General features: G+C 45.0%; 1 protein-coding gene and 1 non-coding gene across 2 annotated transcripts in view; one reads left to right on the top strand and one right to left on the bottom strand.

Annotated features, from left to right (window-relative positions):
* cdhr2 (cadherin related family member 2) overlaps window positions 1-20,201 on the bottom strand; it is a 187,953-nt gene that overhangs the window by 77,344 nt on the left and 90,408 nt on the right. Inside the window, exons 16-18 of the mRNA XM_070877658.1 lie at window positions 16,933-16,994; window positions 10,652-10,895; window positions 9,706-9,945 (exon numbers count right to left, since the gene is read on the bottom strand). Of these exons, the coding sequence (XP_070733759.1) occupies window positions 9,706-9,945; window positions 10,652-10,895; window positions 16,933-16,994 (546 nt within the window). The remainder of the gene's footprint in view (window positions 1-9,705; window positions 9,946-10,651; window positions 10,896-16,932; window positions 16,995-20,201) is intronic.
* LOC139263664 (U6atac minor spliceosomal RNA) lies at window positions 6,226-6,350 on the top strand. The gene has a single exon (XR_011593188.1). It is a non-coding gene; the product is annotated as a U6atac minor spliceosomal RNA (small nuclear RNA).

The following is a 20,201-nucleotide window of genomic DNA, read 5'->3' as shown; positions in this document are numbered from 1 at the left end:
GAAAATTGGACGTGGATGGAGTCAGAAATGAAGCTATATGAAGACGGCATGTGGAGGCAAAGAGATACCGATAAGCCGGTGGCGCCTCAGTCGCTGATGCCTTTTCTAGCTCAACAGATCCACTCATGGGGGCACCTGGCTCCACAACAAAAGACGGTGCGGTTTCAGAAAAGCTGGTGGGGTTGGGGGTTTAAGAAACACGCCCAGCTGGTAGGGATCATTGTGTGATCTGCCCAGAAAAACAATCCCGGACCCACGACAGTAATGCCCCAACTAAGACCCCCCGCCCCTGCCGGGCCATTCCGGGACCTGCAGGTCGATTATATATCTCTCCCTCCATGTCAAGGGTATACCGACGTTCTGGTGATCGTCGACCGATTCGCCAGAAGGGTAGATGCTGTCCCAACCAGAAGGGCCACCCACACTGTCAAGGTCCTGTGCAAGGATTATATTCTCCGATGGGGTGCTCCGAATAGTATCGACTCCGACCAAGGAATCCATTTTACGGGTGCTGTTTTCCTTGAAGTTTGTAGGTTACTGAACATTACGTGGAACTTACACTGTCCTTATCACCCACAGTCATCCGAGCAAGTAGAACGGATGAATCGAACTCTTGCCAAGTATCACCAGTATGTAACTCCATGTCCCCAGGCACTACCAATAGTGCTGTGCGTGTTCATTTCAACCCCAAATACAACTTCATTTCTGACTCCATTTGGAGTAATAACAGGAAGACCCATGTCATTTCCAGGAACCATCGATTTGCGAAAAGCAGACTGTCATTTGACACTCTATTAGAATACTGCCGAAACCTAACAAATGCTATTAGTTCTGTTTCCCAACAGATATCGGCATCCTGGGGCGATCCACCAGAAGGAGGACATGACATTGTCCCAGGAGTCTGGGTCTATGTGAAGAAAATACATAACGAACCTGTGTGTGCCAAGTGGGAAGGACCTTATCAAGTGTTACTGACTACCCAGTCGGCTGTTAAAGTCCAAGGGAAGAAGGCTTGGATTCTCGCATTGCACGCTAAACGAGCACCCAGTGACTGAAACTTTTAATCTAATAAGGCCATTTACTCTTGACAAAATGCCTAAATTCGGTATGATTCTGTATGTATGTTAGGCATCTGCCTACCCTTGACCATCCAACCCTATACACCTTAGTTAGTGAAAAGGGAATTACATGTGAACACCTTTATATACATGTCATATAGCTATGCTAAGGAAATGTGCGCATGTACCCATCCATGTTGGTCTTATTCTTTGTTGTTATGTTTAATGAAAGAGCATGTATTGTTTGCTTATCAGATTTTATGATTCACTTAAGGAAGAATCAAAAGGGGAATTGATGGGAAATAGGCAAACTATGGCTCGCTGAGTGCGACAAGGGAAAACCACTGCCAGCAGTCAAACTATGTACATGCACCAGCAGGCCAATCACAGTATGACAACACAGACTTGCAGACCAATAGTACGCTTATGCCCTTAACTCAATCGGGACCGACATGCATCAGCAGGCCAATCACAGTATGACAACACAGACTTGCAGACCAATAGTACGCGAGGGGGGTGGGGGTGTGGGTGTGCGCTATTAATGTAAACTGTATAAATGAATCTGGCCAAGAACCACGTGTGTGACTTTTTGTAATGGAGATCTGAAGATGTAACAAATACATGCTACAATAAAGTTCACCTGAATCTACCACTGGACCCTGAATCTCATTAAGAACAAAGAGATCTAACAGGTACATATTCAGAAGTCTTTGATGATGGTAGGGCAAGTTGATAAGGCGCTTAAGAAAGCTTATCGGATACTTGGCTTTGTAAATAGGACCATTGAATACAAAAAACAAGGATGTCATGGAACATCTTTACAAATTACTGGTTAGGTCTCAGCTGGAGTATTGTGTACAATTCTGGGCACCACACTTTAGGAAGGATGTGAAGGTCTTAGAGGGTGCAGAGGAGGTTTACCAGAATGATACCAGGAATGATACCCGACTTCAGTGGAGAGATTGGAGAAGCTGGGATAGTTCTCCTTTGATCAGAGAAGGTTAATGGTAGATTTAATAGAGGTATTCAAAATTATGAGGGGTTTTGATGGAGCAAGTAGGGCGAATCTGCTTCCTCTGGCAAGTAGGTCAGTAACCAGAGGTCATAGATGTAAAATAAATGGCAAAAGAACTAGAGGGGAAATGAGGAGAATTTTTTTTCACACAGAAGGTTGTTAAGATCTTGAATGCACTACCTGAAAGGGTGGTGGCATCGGATTCCATGGGAAATTTCAAAAGGAAATTGGACATGTACTTGAAGAGGACTAATTTATAGGGTTGTGGAGAGAAAGCTGGTGTGTTGGACTAAATTGGATAGTTCTTTCAAAGAGCCAGCACAGGCATGATGGGCTGAATGGCTGCCTTCTGTGCTGTAAGATTCTATGTTCTATGATTCTAAGTGTCTCTGATGTTAAGGTTATTCTGATTTCAATGTTGTAAATGCAGTCATCTCACTAAATGCCCATTTTAATTCATCAAACTAAATGCTGTCTCTTTAGATTTCTGACCCTTATTAGTTTCCTTTAAACATCCTGATTTACCACACACCTTGGTATGATCAGTAAGATTATTTATAAATATTTGAAAAGTTAGAAGTCCCAGGACTGATCCTTCTGGTATCCCCAGTCATCGCTGTTCAGCTAGAATTGATAGCATTGATTGTTATCCTATCTTTCTTGTTATTTTATCAACTTCTTAACCAATTTACAATGTCTTTCCAGTAATCCAGACATTTCACTTTAACCACAAGTCTCTTTTGAGTCATAGGCCCCGATTTTAACTTGGGGCTATATTTTGGTAGATTTGGTGTCAGTTCCCGTGTTTAACTGCTGAGTGGGTTAGGTTGAATATGGGGTCTTGTGTCTTAAAATCCAGAGATCACATATATTCTTTGACTCGGATTTTGAGTTAAACTTTCAAATAATTCCAATACAGGTAACTCTCATTTATCCGGATACGGATCTAACGGAAAACCTGCTGTAAAGGAATTTAAAATATTGCATCGCCACTTCTCACCAGCTGTTTTGATTATCATGGAGTTCATTTTAACCAATGAATAGGTTTAATTTTCGACTTTGCCACCTGAACGGTAACCTGGAAGAGCAAATCACCCACCTGTTGTAGATCTTTCTGTTGCAAAATCGCTCCTCTGCCCTTGCTTTGCTGGTGTGTGTGTGTGTGCGCACTGCTGCAGCCGCTGTCTCTCGCGGCCGCCGCTGACGCTGGGAATGGGGGAAGTGCCGGCACCGGATTCCAGGCACAGAACACAACCCAGAGAGTGCGCTCCAGAACCCCGGAGCTAGACAATCTCCTCCTCGAGGCCACCTGCAGCCACTCCCAGTGCAGCATTCGTCCTTCCGCGATTACAGTCCGGCGGAAGTACATGCATGCTGGTCATGTCCATCTTTTGTATACTTAACTGCCTTGTTACTGTTTGTAGACGATTTTAAAGCTAAAACTTTGATGAATAAATACAATGTAAACTCACCCCAACGGAAAATTTGTTTATCCGGAATTGCCGAATCACTGAGCGATCCGGATAAACGAGAGTTCCCTGTAAATGTTTAGTTATGGCTTGTGTTTTACAAATATGTGCTTGCTCCAACTTATTTCCCTTATTCTGTTTAAATGCACTTGAAATGCGACCTCTTAAAAGAAAATCCTACTATATATTTGACTTTCTACTGAAAAATTAGGACATTAACTATTTTCCCATTTTTGATGCCTGTCTCTCTATCTAATGAGCTGTGACAATTTTCAGACGTCCACTCATTTCCTTAACTATTCACGTTTATAAAATTCTGTATCAATGTTGAATTTTTTTTTAAAAAAAGGCCAGTAAATATGTACAGTAAGGTGGGAAAATTATTGGAAAAAACTCCTGAAAGACAGGATAAATCTGTATTTGGAAAGGCAAGGATTAATTAGGGACAGTCAGCACGGATTTGTTAAGGGAAGATCGTGTTTGACAAACCTGATTGAATTTTTTGAATCTTAAAAATGTGCTAACTCCAGCAATGACTTAACAGATCACTTTTTTTTCTTGAGAAATGCAGCTGATGTGCAAGGACAGGACACATCCAAGAGAGTCGATGAGGGTAGTGCGTACAATGTAGTATATATGGACTTTAGCAATGCTTTTGGTAAGGTCGCACATGGTAGACTGGTCATGAAGATTAAAGCCCATGGGATACAGGGCAAAGTAGCAATTTGGATCCAAAATTGGCTTGGAGGAAGGAAGCAAAGGGTAATGATTGATGGGTGTTTTTGTGACTGGAAGGATGTTTCCAGTGGGGTTCCACAGGGCTCAGTACTGGGTCCCTTGCTTTTTATGGTATATATCAATGATTTAGATTTGAATATAGGGAGTATGATTAAGAAGTTTGCAGATTACACTAAAATTGGCTGTGTGGTTGATAATGAAGAGGAAAGTCATGGCTGCAGGAGGATATCAATACTGGTCAGGTGGGCAGAGCAGTGGCAAATGGAATTTAATTCAGAGAAGTGTGAGGTGATGCACTTTGGGGAGGGCTAATAAGGAATGGGTATACACATTAGGCGGTAGGCCACTTAATAGTGTAGATGAACAAAGGGACCTTGGAGTGCTTGTCCACAGATCCCTGAAAGTAGCAGGCCAGGTGGATAAGGTGGTTAAGAAGGCATACGGAATGCTTGCCTTTATTGGCCGAGGCATAGAATATAAGAGCAGGGAGGTTATGCTTAAATTGTATAATAGTTTGGTTAGGCCACAGCTGGAGTATTGCGTGCAGTTCTGGTCACCATATTATAGGAAGGTCATGATTGCACTAGAGAGGGTGCAGAGGAGATTTACTAGGATGCTGCCTGGATTGCAGAATCTTAGTTATGAGGACAGATTGGATAGGCTAGGTTTGTTCTCATTGGAACAGAGGAGGTTGAGAGGAGACCTCATTGAGCTGTACAAAATATTGAGGGGCCTGGACATAGAACATAAGAACATAACATAAGAATTAGGAACAGGAGCAGGCCATCTAGTCCCTCGAGCCTGCTCCGCCATTTAACAAGATCATGGCTGATCTGGCCATGGACTCAGCTCCACTTACCTGCCCGCTCCCCATAACCCTTAATTCCCTTATTGGTTAAAAATCTATCTGTGACTTGAATACATTCAATGAGCTAGCCTCAACTGCTTCCTTGGGCAGAGAATTCCACAGATTCACAACCCTCTGGGAGAAGAAATTCCTTCTCAACTCGGTTTTAAATTGGCTCCCCCATATTTTGAGGCTGTGCCCCCCAGTTCTAGTCTCCCCGACCAGTGGAAACAACCTCTCTGCCTCTATCTTGTCTATCCCTTTCATTATTTTAAATGTTTCTATAAGATCACCCCTCATCCTTCTGAACTCCAACGACTAAAGACCCAGTCTACTCAATCTATCATCATAAGGTAACCCCCTCATCACCGGAATCAGCCTCGTGAATCGTCTCTGTACCCCCTCCAAAGCTAGTATATCCTTCCTTAAGGTGACCAAAACTGCACGCAGTACTCCAGGTGCGGCCTCACCAATATCCTATACAGTTGCAGAAGGACCTCCCTGCTTTTGTACTCCATCCCTCTCGCAATGAAGGCCAACATTCCATTTGCCTTCCTGATTACCTGCTGCACCTGCAAACTAACTTTTGAGGATTCATACACAAGGAAGAGGGGAGCGGGTAGGTCCGAAGGCCTCCTCGTAGGACTGCTCCTGGGCACGGCCAAGGGTGCCATCAGCCGGTCCAGGCAGCGGGCGGTCGAGGGGGTCGTTCAACCTGACTGCCTGCCTCTCTTCCGCTCTTACATCCGGTCCAGGGTGTCCTTGGAGATGGAGCACGCGGTGTCCACCGGTACGCTCGCGGCCTTCCGCGAGAGGTGGGCACCGGAGGGACTGGAGTGCATCATCACGCCCGGCAACCAAATTTTAATTTGATTTTACGTTTTAAAGTTAATTTGTTTTAATTGCCGGTGCTTTTAGTGTCCCCCTCTCCTTTTATAGGGGGCACTGGAAAAAGGAAAAATTTGATTTTAGTGCCCCAACAAAAAAAAAAAAAAAAAAAAAAAAAAAAAAAAGGGGCCTTGTAAATGTCTTGTGTGTGTCATCCAGGTCGGGTGGCACGGATACATGTTTTATGTTTTTGCAGGTTAACTCAAAAGAGTTTCATACACAAGGAAAGAAGGTTAGCACTCCCCTTGATAAGGATGGAAGGGGCCCTAGTGGCCTTACAACACACAAATGGTTAAGGCATTGCCATCTACTTAGTGGCATCTAACCATGTTTACCAAAAAGAGTTTCATACACAAGGACCCCCAGGTCCCTCTGCACCGCAGCATGTTGTAATTTCTCCCCATTCAAATAATATTCCCTTTTACTGTTTTTTTTCCCTAAGGTGGATGACCTCACACTTTCCGACATTGTATTCCATCTGCCAAACCTTAGCCCATTCACTTAACCTATCTAAATCTCTTTGCAGCCTTTCTGTGTCCTCTACACAACCCGCTTGCCCACTAATCTTTGTGTCATCTGCAAATTTTATTACACTACACTCTGTCCCCTCTTCCAGGTCATCTATGTATATTGTAAACAGTTGTGGTCCCAGCACCGATCCCTGTGGCACACCACTAACCACCGATTTCCAACCCGAAAAGGACCCATTTATCCCGACTCTCTGCTTTCTGTTCGCCAGCCAATTCTCTATCCATGCTAATACATTTCCTCTGACTCCGCGTACCTTTATCTTCTGCAGTAACCTTTTGTGTGGCACCTTATCGAATGCCTTTTGAAAATCTAAATACACCACATCCATCGGTACACCTCTATCCACCATGCTCGTTATATCCTCAAAGAATTCCAGTAAATTAGTTATACATGATTTCCCCTTCATGAATCCATGTTGCATCTGCTTGATTGCACTATTCCTATCCAGATGTCCCGCTATTTCTTCCTTAATGATAGTTTCAAGCATTTTCCCCACTACAGATGTTAAACTAACCGGCCTAGTTACCTGCCTTTTGTCTGCCCCCTTTTTTAAACAGAGGCGTTACATTAGCTGCTTTCCAATCTGCTAGTACCTCCCCAGAGTCCAGAGAATTTTGGTCGAGTATAACGAATGCATCTACTATAACTTCCGCCATCTCTTTTAATACCCTGGGATGCATTTCATCAGGATCAGGGGACTTGTCTACCTCGAGTCCCATTAGCCTGTCCAGCACTACCCCCCTAGTGATAGTGATTGTCTCAAGGTCCTCCCTTCCCACATTCCTGTGACCAGCAATTTTTGGCATGGTTTTTGTATCTTCCACTGTGAAGACCGAAGCAAAATAATTGTTTAAGGTCTCAGCCATTTCCACATTTCCCATTATTAAATCCCCCTTCTCATCTTCTAAGGGACCAACATTTACTTTAGTCACTCTTTTCCGTTTTATATATCTGTAAAAGCTTTTACTATCCGTTTTTATGTTTTGCCCAAGTTTACCTTTGTAATCTATCTTTCCTTTCTTTATTGCTTTCTTAGTCATTCTTTGCTGTCGTTTAAGATTTTCCCACTCTTCTATTTTCCCACTAATCTTGGCCACCTTATACGCATTGGTTTTTAATTTGATACTCTCCTAGTGAATAGTAAGGGCCTATTTCCATTGGTGGAAGAGTCTATTATGAGGGGGCTTAGTTTTAAGGTGCTTGGTGGAAGATTTAGAGGGGATTTGAGGGGGGGCTTCTTTACGCAGAGGGTTGTGGGGATCTGGAACTCATTGCCTGGAAGAGGGCAGAAACCCTCACCACTTTTAAGAGATGGTTGGATGGGCACTTAAAGTGCAGTAACCTGCAGGGTTATGGACCTAGAGCTGGTAATTGGGATTAGACTGGATGACCTTTTGTTGGACGGCGCAGATATAATGGTAACTACTGCAAGGAATAGAATACGGCCAGCATAATCTCCTGGATTAGTTTTGATTGCTTGGATGGGTCAGAGAGGAATTTTCCCAGATTTTTTCTCCCTAAATTGGCCTGTGTTTTTATCTGGTTTTTACCTCTCCCTGGAGATCACATGGCTCCGGTTGGGGTGGAGTGTAGAATGTTTCAGTATAAGGGGTGTCGCAGTTGTGAGGTGGACTGGTTGGGCTGGGTGTCATTGTTCATAGGTTTATTTGTAACCTTTAGGGCTGCTGACCAAGGGCCGTGCGGCTCTTTGTCTGCCGGCGCGGACACGATGGGCCGAAATGGCCGCCTTCTGCGCTGTAAATTTCTATGTTTCTAATTGATTTTATGACTCCGATCTTATCTCGGAGGCAGGCAGGAAGTGGAGCGGAGGGGCGAGGGGCAGGGGTGGTAATTTTCCGGTCAGGAAATCCCAAAGAATGAGTTTTAACGGCAGGACCTAATTATCATTTTTTGTCTCCATTTCCTGCCGCAGCCAGCCAGATTGAGAGGCTTGATGCTTGTCGAGCGAGTAGGTCTTCGGCACCAGGATGCAGCCAGGGAGTAAAGAGGAGGAGGAAGAGATTGGAAACGCCAGAGTTGGTAAAGGGGAGATCGGAGACCTGAGGGGAGATCGCTGGAACACAGGGGAGATTGGAGGCTGGAGCAGAGGAGCAATTGGAGGCCAGAGTCGGGGGAAGATCAGGATCCGGAGCAAAGGGGAGATCAAAGGCCAGAGGGGAGATCGGAGGCCAAAGAAAAGGACTGAAGGATCAGGGAAGAGATCGGAAGGTTTGGGTGGGGGGATGGGGGGGGGGGATGAGGTCCGATAATGGTGGGTGGGTGAAGTAGGTAGACTGGATCCAGTGAGTAAGTGGAAAGGCAGTTGCTTGCTGGATCCAGCAGTTCTCACTTCCCTTTAGCTGCCAGGTTTCCCAAAACCCGGGAAACCCTGCTGACCAAGGTTAAATTTAAAACTGTAGTTAATTCTGAGGCACACAGCCGTATTATAATATTTAAATGACCAACTCGCCTCCTACGAGAGGGTTGGTTCTCCGACCCCCGCCCCACCTCAGTTAAAATCGGAAGTAGATGGGTTGGGGCTCGGGGTTAACATTTTTACAACCTACCCGACCCAAACCCGCCCGTTTTGGGGGTTAAAATTCCCCCCCCCCCCCCATCCATCCAATCTACCAATATTTTAATTCTTTTTCTAGTTCATTTTTAATAAAGACACCATTTTATCATTACACACAGAAAATCAGTCAAAGGTGCAGTTCACTTAGTGTCAACTATCTAGTCTACCATTCTGTCTGCCTCTTGAATAAAAATGATTCCCCAAACTTAGTACTGCTTCAGAAACTAGGTTTGGGGAATCATTTTTATTCAAGAGGCAGACATGAATAAATTGCTAAAATTCTAAGCAAACCTTTCACCATCATAAACTAAGACATACCAAGCAAAGTAAAAAGCTTTCAAGCCCACGCTCTAATACTTCATATTACATTACAGGGTCGATTGCATAAAACCTTTCAAGAACACATTTCAGGTGTCAATGAAAAGAATGAAGGAATGAGTATTAATTTGAAATTGAAACTAAAAGAAGATACCTTTTATGGTCTTGCTTCTGAGTACTTAAATACTGCAGATCTCATATTGCTTCTATTCTTATTTCTAAAATTACAACTAAATATGTATAAGACACAATGTTCAAAAGCTTACCTCTACATTGATAGTGACGTTGACAGTTGTTGAAAGTTGAGGAACTCCTAAATCACACGCTTCCACAACTAGAATGATTTTTCCATCTAAAGAGGAGTTCATGTCCTCTCGATCTATAGGGCCAACTGATCGAAGAACACCCGAGATGGGGTCAATAGTAAAATTTTGTTGGTAGTCGCCACCAACTATAGCGTAGCGAATCTCACTGTTATTGGTGCCTTTCTCATCATTGTCGGAAGCCTTTACAAAAAATAGAAATTCAAAAAGCAGTGACTTTTCTTTTCTTTTCTGTTTTTTCCTCCCTTTAAATTGTTTATCACAAGATTCATCCTTAGTGTTGAACAATCTGACCTCTATCACCTTGCTACGGTTCTGTCTCTCTGCCTCACCTTAGTAGCATTCCACTGAGTTTTATGTCCTGATTGGATGGTAACAAAGTACAACCAATGGCTGATCAACTAACAAAGCTTGGCCAACACACAATCTTTGCTTTTTCAGTTAACAAAGTAAACCCTTGTAACTTTTCTACAATTAGTGGAACAAGGTCACTATTATATCTTGATTATGTACAACAGATAAATTTAAGTGTGTAAAATCTTTTAATCTCAAAAGGAGCTGCCAATGAAATATATTCGTGGGCATAAGTTCTCAAAACAAATTTGGCACTAAATTAGCAATCTCACTCATCATGGCTTTCATGGGAAGCAGAAACACGTTACACTGATATAGTAGAGTTGCTCCTTATGAGGTTAGCAAATAGCACACAGTTGGGGCAGAGTAGAGAGAACTAACTTGTGCTATAGCTGACCTGATAGCACTTGATACTGACACTGGATGCCTAAAATGGAAAATATCCTATTCTCCAGCACTAACCACTCAATTTGAACACAAAAATCACAAAAATGAAAAATAAACACAAATAAAAGAGTGTTGGATTTTGGCCTACCTGAATTCGAATGTCTAATTCACTTTTTTTGCCTTCCATGATGAATGCAGTGTAGTCTCTTGCCATCACTGGTTTGAAATCATTTATGTCTTCCAGAACAATTTTGAGCGATGCAGTACCTATACGGTTCCCACCATCTGTTGCCTGAAGGGTCGCATAATAAACGGACTGTTTCTCTCTGTCAAGTGTTGTGCTGTTCACAGTTGTAATTACACCTGTTGTGCAGTTAACTTTAAATTCATTTCTTCTGTTAAAAAACAATTAAATTATACTTCAGCAGCCAGGAATTCACATATCTTTTTTTTTGTCATCAAAGCTGGATAAATAATGTTCTAGTAATATTTCTCAACATTTTAGCCTTGAATTTTATAAATAACATAACAAAAGATTCCAGTGGTACATTGTGCCATGGGAAGTGGAGCAGGTGGAGCTTCCACCTGTTACTCTGCACCCACCTTGACCCCATTCTAAATCCCAGCTAATGGGGACATTTGCATATTTGGCGGGTACCCGCATCAATACCAGCACCACAGGCGAACCACCCCAGTGGACCTGCCACTATTTTGGAGTGGTGCCTTGACACCCCAAAGTGGGGAGCTGGTGACCACAGGATGAATTCTCCAAGGATTTCCAAGGTCATATGTTGTTGCTCCCTTGATGTGAACACATACTTACATGTGAACGATTGCTTTTTTAAAAAAAGTGCATGGTGTTATGTATGAAGAAAGAGTCAGACTGGATACTGTGAGCTCAAAGTAAAGTGTGACCTTAGTCCTTGATTGCAGGTTTCCAGAGTGCCTCTCCAACCTACGAGGCCTCCTTAAATAACTGTGCTCCCAAGCAATTTTGGAATCCCTTGGGACTCCAGGGGATTAGTCCTCTGGTGGCTGTACAGAGTATATAAAAGTTTACATATATAACAACACTCCCCCCCCCCCCCCCCAAGTCAATAGTGTAACTATTTACAAGTTGAGTCAATCTGGGGCCCTTCTGGCCCTTGTTGATCGTCTTAGGGCAAATGCTGGTATTGGTGAATCCTCTTTTGGGCCCTCACTGGGTGCTGTGCAGCTGGCCTTGCTGTGCTGCCTGGTGTAGTGAGTTCTGCTGGGCTGCTGTGGATGATGGGTTCTGCTTCGTGGCCAACCGCGTTGTCGGTTGCCACTGGTGTGTATGTTGGGGGATCAAAGAAGGTAGGGTCCAAAGTGGGTCGCTCAGGATAGTCTGTAAATCTGAGTTTGATTTGGTCCACGTGTTTCCGGTGAATTAATCCATTTGACAGTTTGACCCAAAACACCCTGCTCCCTTCTTTGGCCACAGAAGTGCCGGGAAGCCACTTGGGACCTTGTCCATAATTCAATACAAATACAGGATCATTGATGTCAATCTCGCGTGACACATGTGCTCGATCATGATAGTGACTTTGTTGAAGCCGCCTGCTCTCTACCTATTCATGTAGATTGGGGTGAACTAACGAGAGCTTTGTCTTAAGTGCTCTTTTCATGAGCAGTTCAGCAGGTGGGATCCCAGTGAGTGAGTGGGGTCTCATGCGATAGCTAAGCAGGACTCGGGATAGGCGAGTCTGCAGTGAGCCTTCCGTTACCCTCTTCAAGCCCTGCTTGATGGTTTGCACTGCTCTCTCTGCCTGACCATTGGATGCTGGTTTAAACGGGGCAGATGTAACGTGTTTGATCCCGTTGCGGGTCATGAGTTCTTTTGACTCAGCACTGGTAAAACATGGCCCGCTTTTGCTCACAAGGACATCGGGCAGGCCGTGCTTGGCAAACATGATCCGCAGGCTTTCAGTGGTGGCAGCGGACGTGCTTGCCGACATTATCTCACATTCAATCCATTTGGAGTAGGCATCTACAACCACAAGGAACATTTTGCCCAAGAACGGGCCTGCATAGTCGACATGGACCCTAGATCACGGTTTGGAGGGCCAAGACCATAAACTTAGTGGCGTCTCCCTGGGTACATTGCTTAGCTGTGAGCATGTGTTACATCTGTGCACACAGGACTCTAAGTCTGCATCGATACCGGGCCACCATATGTGGGATCTGGCTATCGCTTTCATCATTACAGTGTCTGGGTGGGTACTGTGGAGGTCACTGATGGTGTCTCTGCCCTTCTTGGGAACCACTACCCGATTACCACACAGAAGGCAGTCTGCATGTATAGACATTTCATCTTTGCGCCGCTGGAATGGCTTTATCTCTTTCTGCATTTCCACTGGGACACTGGACCAGCTCCCTTGAAGCAAACAGTTTTTAACTGGGGATAATAAGGGGTCCTGGCTCGTCTAGGTTTTAAGCTGTCAGGCTGTAACGGGTGATTGCTCACTCTCAAATGCTTCCATAACCATGACTAAATCTGCAGGCTGCGCCATTTCCACTCCCGTGATGGGCAATGGCAGCCTACTGAGAGCATCGGCGCAGTTTTCTGTGCCTGGCCTGTGGCGGATGGCGTAGCTGAATGCGGATAATGAGCGCCCATCTCTGGATGCGGGCCGATGCGTTAGTCTCAGAAAACAGGGATATAAGTGGCTTATGGTCAGTTTCCAATTCAAATTTTAGCCCAAACAGATATTGATGCATTTTCCTTACCCCATAGATACACGCTAAGGCTTATTTTTCAATCATGCTGTAGGCTTTCTCAGCCTTAGACAGACTCCTGGATGCATAAGCAACTGGTTGCAATTTCCCAAAATCATTAGCTTGATGCAATACACACCCGACGCCATATGACGACGCATCACATGCTAGTACCAAACGCTTACATGGATCATACAACACAAGCAATTTGTTTGAGCATAACAATTTTCTAGCTTTTACATAGGCATTTTCTTGGCTTTTGCCCCATACCCATTCGTCTCCTTTATGCAGTAAAGTGTGCTGAGAACCGGTAAGAAATTACCAAAGTAGTTCAGGAGTACAAGAAACGACCGCAGCTCCGTCACGTTCTATGGCCTCGGTGTGTTCTCGGTTGCCTCAGTCTTCGATTCTGTGGGCCTGATGCCGTCCGCCACGATCCTCCTCCCCAGGAACTCCACTTAAGGCGCCAGGAAAACACACTTCGAGCGTTTTAACCTGAGCCCCATATGGTTGAGTCGACTAACAACCTACTCCAGGTTCTGCAGATGCTTGACTGTGTCCCAACCTATAACCAAGATGTCGTCCTGGAAGACCATCATGTGCGGGACTGACTTCAGTAAACTTTCCATGTTTCTCTGGAATATCGCCACCGCTGATAGATGCCCGTTTGGAATTCAGTTATAAATGAAGAGACCTTTGGGCACGTTGATGCAGGTGAGGTCCTTCGATGATTCCTCCAGCTCCTGCGTCATGTAGGCTGAAATCAAGTCCAGCTTCGTGAACGTCTTTCCTCCCGCCAGCGTTGCAAAGAGGTCGTCGGCCTTTGGTAGTGGGTATTGGTCCTGCAGGGAGAAACGATTGATAGTTACTTTGTAATCGCCACAGATTCTGTTGGTGCCATCTCCCTTGAGGACTGGGACGATTGGGATGGCCCACTTGTTGAATTTGATCGGTAAAATGATGCCCTCTCGTTGTAGCCGGCCTAGCTCGATCTCCACACTCTCATCATGTACGGTACTGCTCTCACCTTGTGATGAATGGGTCGCGCCCCCGGAATTAGGTAGATCTGCACTTTTGCTCCTTGGAATTTCCCGATGCCTGGTTCAAACAGCGAAGGGAACTTGTTTAAGACCAGGGCATACGAAGTGTCGTCAGCGGGCGCGAGCACTCGGGCTTCGTCCCAGTTCCAGCATATCTTTCCCAGCCAGCTCCTGCCGAGCAGCGTGGGACCATCGCCTGGTACCACCCAGAGTGGTAGCTTGTGCACCACTCCATTGTAGGAGACCTTTACAGTAGCATTGCCGATTACGGGAATCAGTTCCTATGTATAAGTTCTTAGTTTCGTGCGAACTGGAGTTAAGACTGGCCTTGAGGCCTTGTTGCACCACAATTTTTTGAAAGTCTTTTTGCTCATGATGGACTGACTCGTGCCGGTGTCCAGCTCCATTGACACTGGGAGTCCATTTAGTTCAACATTCAGCATTATCGGAGGACACTTTGTGGTAAATGTGTGAACCCCATGTACCTCTGCCTCCTCTATCTGAGGCTCTGGTTCATCGTGATCCGCTGTGGATCTGTCCTCCTTTGCAACATGGTGGTTTGCAGGATTAACAGGATTTGCAGCTCGCCTGCACATACGTTGGAGGTGTCCCATTGTTCCACAGCGCTTGCAAACATACCCTTTGAAGCGGCACGAATGGAAACGATGATCACCCCTGCAGCGCCAATAAGGTGTTAATGGCCTTGCATTCATCACCCTTGATGGTGGACTCAGACATCTGCGGACATGCAGCTGCAGTCAAGTGTGACCTGCCCTGTGCATTGCGATTTGAAAACAACATCACTTTGTTCACAGTACTTGTAGCAGCGCTTGTGTGCTGAGAGATTTGCTCCGTATTGTCACTGGTGGCAATGAACGCCTGGGCTATCACTATGGTCTTACTCAAAGTTGGGGTCTCTACAGTCAAAAGTTTGCGAAGTATTGTTTCGTGGCCAATGCCAAGTATGAAAAAGTCTCTGAGCATGTGCTCCAAATGTCCTTCAAATTCGCAATGTCCTGCAAGGTGTCTTAGCTCGGTGACATAACTCGCCATTTCCTGGCCTTCAGACCTTTTGTAGGTGTAGAACCGGTACCTCACCATCAGAACACTTTCCTTCAGGTTCAAATGCTCCCTGACCAGTGTGCACAAATCATTGTACAATTTCTCTGTGGGTTTCGCTGGAGCAAGGAGATTTTTCATGAGGCCATATGTTGCTGTCCCGCAGACGGTGAGGAGAATCGCCCTTCGTTTGGCAGCGTTCGCTTCTCCATCCAGCTCGTTGGCTACGAAGTATTGGTCGAGTCGCTCCACAAAGGTTTCCCAATCATCTCCCTCTGAGAATTTCTCCAGGATGCCCACTGTTCTCCATCATTGGGTTCGCTATCTGAACTCGTTGCCATTTGTTATGTATGAAGAAAGAGTCAGACTGAACACTGTGAGCTCAAAGTAAAGTGTGACCTTAGTCTTTTATTGCAGGTCTCCAGAGTGCCTCTCCAACCTGTGAGGCCTCCTTAAATACCTGTACTCCCAAGGGATTATGGGATCCTTTGGGACACCAGGGGATGAGCCCTCTGGTGGCTGTACAGAGTATATACAAGTTTACATATATAACACATAGTGAGGCCCATGTTCAGCCTTCTACAGTATTCCTGATTCTTACAAGCATATGCACTGCTGGCCATAACTGAGGGGTATATGCTGAGAATTCCAGGAAAGCCCTGATCCCACTAGACACAGCCCCAAAAATTATATTGGGATGGAAGGGGAATGGGTGAAAGAACAGCTTGTCCCCATGTCACGTCCCCGCCCTCTGGGTCAGAAATGACCATAGGACCGAGGAGGGTGCAAAGCCCGAACAGAAACAGGAGCCATTCCCGACTTCACACTGCCCAGCTCCTGGGATGACTGCCTTATGCTTCAAAAGGGAGTAGAGGTTTGAGGCTTTTGTATGTACAAAAATATATATATTTTTTTCTCAAATTTGTCCCCTTCCTCTCTGGAAGGTGCTGAATATTGCTGGGGTCACAGTTCATCAGTGCAATAGCCTCCTTGTAGCTCTCATAAGTGACCATTCTTTCTGTGTGATTTTAGATGGTCAGTGTCAGCAGGCTACTCAACAATGGAGGCATTACAACCAAACTCAATTCTGTTGTTGTCCATGCACTTTTCACTCAGATTGACATAGACGATGGATAAGACCTGAGACTCTGCTGTTTTTTCATGGCTCAGGCCTTCATAAAGCAGCTTATGATTTCAGCTATGTATCTTTAATTAGGGTTCTGTTGAAGGGTACACACCCAAAACATCATATCCTGTCTTATCTCTTTATGGATGCTGATTGACTTGCAGTGTATTTCCAGAAAACTATAAATACAATTTAACATTTAGGTGCCAATTTTAACTGATCCCACCAGACAAGAAATGGGTGGCAGTGGGTCGGTCGCCTGTTTTACATCCCATCTGAGTTTCCTTTCCTTAAAAGTGACCCTTTAATTTCCACATGTGTAGACACATTTACCAATGACTTTCATGCCACAAACTTTTATCAAGAATAGCTAATTGACTCATTTCTATTTAAAGCTATTAAAATCAGTTACAGAAGCTACTAATTCCAAATAATGGTTATGAAGGTTTGCTAATGAATACATACATTCCAACAGGTAACAGGCTGTATGCAATGTTACCAAAGGTGCCACTGTCAGGATCAGTTGCCTGTGGAAAAAGTTTTAAAAACAAATATTAAAGGTGACATCTATATTCACCTATATTCTACAGTTTTTGTATTATACTTGGTTCAAAAAGGTTTTCTTGGGGAAGAGTCAATGTACATTTTGGCAAAACCAGAAATGTGAGGTATTAAATCTGTAAGGAAATGTAATTAAGTTTGAGGCCAAAATTTCTCATATCTAAGAGTACTTTCTCATCAAATGATCTGAAAAATCAAACCATCCAATGTGCTGGAAAAGATCTATTTAATTTATACCACCACAAATATTCAAGTTTGTATTTGTGCAAAGATCATTACTAATGAATTTAAGCTAGTCACATCAATGCAAAAATAAAACAGATATGATAAAGTAGAACTGCAATAGGTAATTCTGATGTTGCAGCAATTTTTTTTTAACTTGAAAGCATATGATGCTAATATTTCAGTGGGCTTTATGAAAAACTCTATAGAAACCCAGCATCCACCGGTTCCCAACTTGGTTTCCATTTTCTAGTACCATGTATTCATCTGCATAGTGTGATGCAGACAGCACCTTATGTCTCTGCAAGACACCATCAGAAGACAAATATTATTCAGATGCATTGCTAAAAAACATTGGGGATTATTTTAGGGAAAAGGTGAAAATAGGCACTAAATGGGTGCTGTGCTAATAAAATGCGCCTGTTTAAAAGTCTAGTTTTAGCCTGCAATTTTGAGGTTAACTGCTGATTACCATGATTTAAATGCGCACATTTAGCACTCAAGCGCTGATTAGGAGCAAAATTCCTGGAGCAGTGTATGTAGCCGCCATGCACGCATTTCCAATGAAGGTATGGAGTGGGCTGGCTGACAAACAATGGTACTTATCAGGATGGCTCAGGGACCTAGGGAGAGGGCTCATAGGTTCTCAGAGGCAGCAGTGGAGGTCCACCATCTAACTGTACACTAACAGTCGCCCAAGCCACACTATTGCATCCTTCACAGGCGCTACTCACACCTTAGACACATCTCTCAGCTCTTCAACCATGTGAGGCATCACACAGCCAACCACACCTGCCAATACACTAATTCACAATCAGCACTTTTTCTCTTCCAGGATATAACATTAACAGGCACCACAGTAGGACCTGACCGGGGGAGGGGAAGCACGACTCCATGGGATCACTCCCCTTGAGGAAACAGTGCAGGGGGCTATCAGGAGCAGAGTGGCAGACAATGTGGCCACAGACAGAGCAAAGGACATATTGCTTAGAGATGTGTGACCACTGCAGGTTCCTTAGATATCTACAACTATTCCTGATCACTAATCCTCCAAACCTATCTTCACTCACAAACTCCTTATGTTCTCAGCGCACACATCCTCGTATAGTGGCTACATGTGCTGCACCCTAACCCACCTAGCGTTATCATTACAGGCTCCCAGGAGCAAGATCCACCTCGACCTCCAGATGAACTGGAAGAGGAGGAAGAGCTAGTTGCCCGCCGGAGGAAGGGGAGGAGGAGAGTGAGGAAGAAGGCACTGCATCAATCGTTACTAATGTGGCAAGCATCCACTCAGAGACCGGCACCAGGTGTAACTTAGAGGCTAGGGTAGAGCATGGATCCTCCCTGTGCGACATATCAGGCACTGATGGGCAGCAGCCACGCTGGATGGAAGGACACCACAAATGCTATCTTGCCAGGAGGCCAAGGTCATATACTAGTTCTGCTGTAGAGATGTCAGATGAGGACTTTGCAGAGCCAAGCTTCAGAAGAAGGCTGACGGGTTTAACCAACGAAATGCTTGTAGAATGAATAACCTGCTTGAAAGCTTACATCATTAGGGGGATGGAGGGGTCCGCCTCCAGTTTGTCCCATGGCTTGGCACAGATCCTGGAACTCATCCTCTCCAGCATGGAGAGGTTGGCTAATTCCATCTAGTGACCTGTGGAGTCAAATGTCTTGCAGCATCTAATGACTGAGGTTGCAGCTTCCATGGAACACCAAACAGCTTGCATGGAATGCCAAAGTGCTGCAATGGAATCCCAAACAGCTTCCATTGCACTATTGGTATTTTCCACTGAATGGCAAAGTGCTGCAATGGAAGCTCAGGCAGCTGCCCTGGTGGCTCTGGGCTCCTCAGTGCAACAGGGCATGCAGAGTGTCTCAGCTGCCCAGAGGTCTGTCTTCCAGCAGATGCCTCAAGGTAGTGGCATGGGAACCATGGAGCAGGAACCTACGGAACTCTTTCCGGATGGCAGCATTCCTGCTCCCTCTTCCGCCACTCCACCATTGCCCTTGCAGTTGCCTGTCAGCCATGTGGCCCAGACTGCTCAGACCCATGCTGAGATGATGCTGTTTGAGGTGGAGCCAACACAGCCCACAGCCTTTCAAGGGTGGCATAGGAGGACATCTGAACTACCTTCAGATTCACAGCAGTCATCCACCTTGCGTGCTGCTGCACTCAGGTTGCACAACGTAGAAGCACCAGAGTAGGCAAGAGCACTTATATGATAGCCACTAAGGACAAGAACCTTGGCTGAATAGTTTAATATTTGTAAGTGCTGTTGGTTGTGTCATGTTTTCGCTCTCGATAAAGAGTGATTATGGTAATTGAGTAGTGGTAGAATTGTTTGTTTTTTTATCATGTTCTTCTTGGGAAGGAGTTGAAAGGATTGAATGCAGATGGTGGACTTCTTGATGGATCCACAGTCATAGAAGGTAAGGCATGTGAAAAAAGTGCTCTGACGTCTGATGGTGGAGGACATCTCGCAAACGTGGTCTTCAATTAGATGGCAGCGAGCATCCCTCCCAGTGTGTGCCGTCTACCTGGAATCCTCCAGTGCTCGATCCTTTTCATCTTCCTCCTCCACCTCCTCTTGTGGCTCCTGAGCTTGACCCTCTGGCACACTTGTTGGTGGTAACGGCTGGGCTCGCATGATCGTCAGATTATGGAGCATGCAGCAAGTCACCATGAATCTGGAGCCATCCTCACTCTCCTGTCCTTCCTCTCACTCTCTCTTCCAGCAGCTGGTGCTGCTCTACCTGGCCTCATCTCCCCCTCCCATTCCACGTCCAGACCAAGGAGGACCCCTAGCAATATCCCCATGACCTAGCACTCTCTTTCTCTTGGTGACTCCTGTAAAGTAACCAATAAGGAGAAGTAGCACAGCACTCACTCTCTTTAGGTGAAGTCCTCAAGAGAATTACTGGAATAAATGTGAAGTCTTGAC

Source organism: Pristiophorus japonicus, chromosome 4 (assembly GCF_044704955.1).
Source record: "Pristiophorus japonicus isolate sPriJap1 chromosome 4, sPriJap1.hap1, whole genome shotgun sequence".
Classification (NCBI taxonomy): Eukaryota; Metazoa; Chordata; class Chondrichthyes; family Pristiophoridae; genus Pristiophorus; species Pristiophorus japonicus.
The sequence above is the reverse complement of the archived record's forward strand: the minus strand, read 5'-3'. Positions and strand labels throughout refer to the sequence as shown.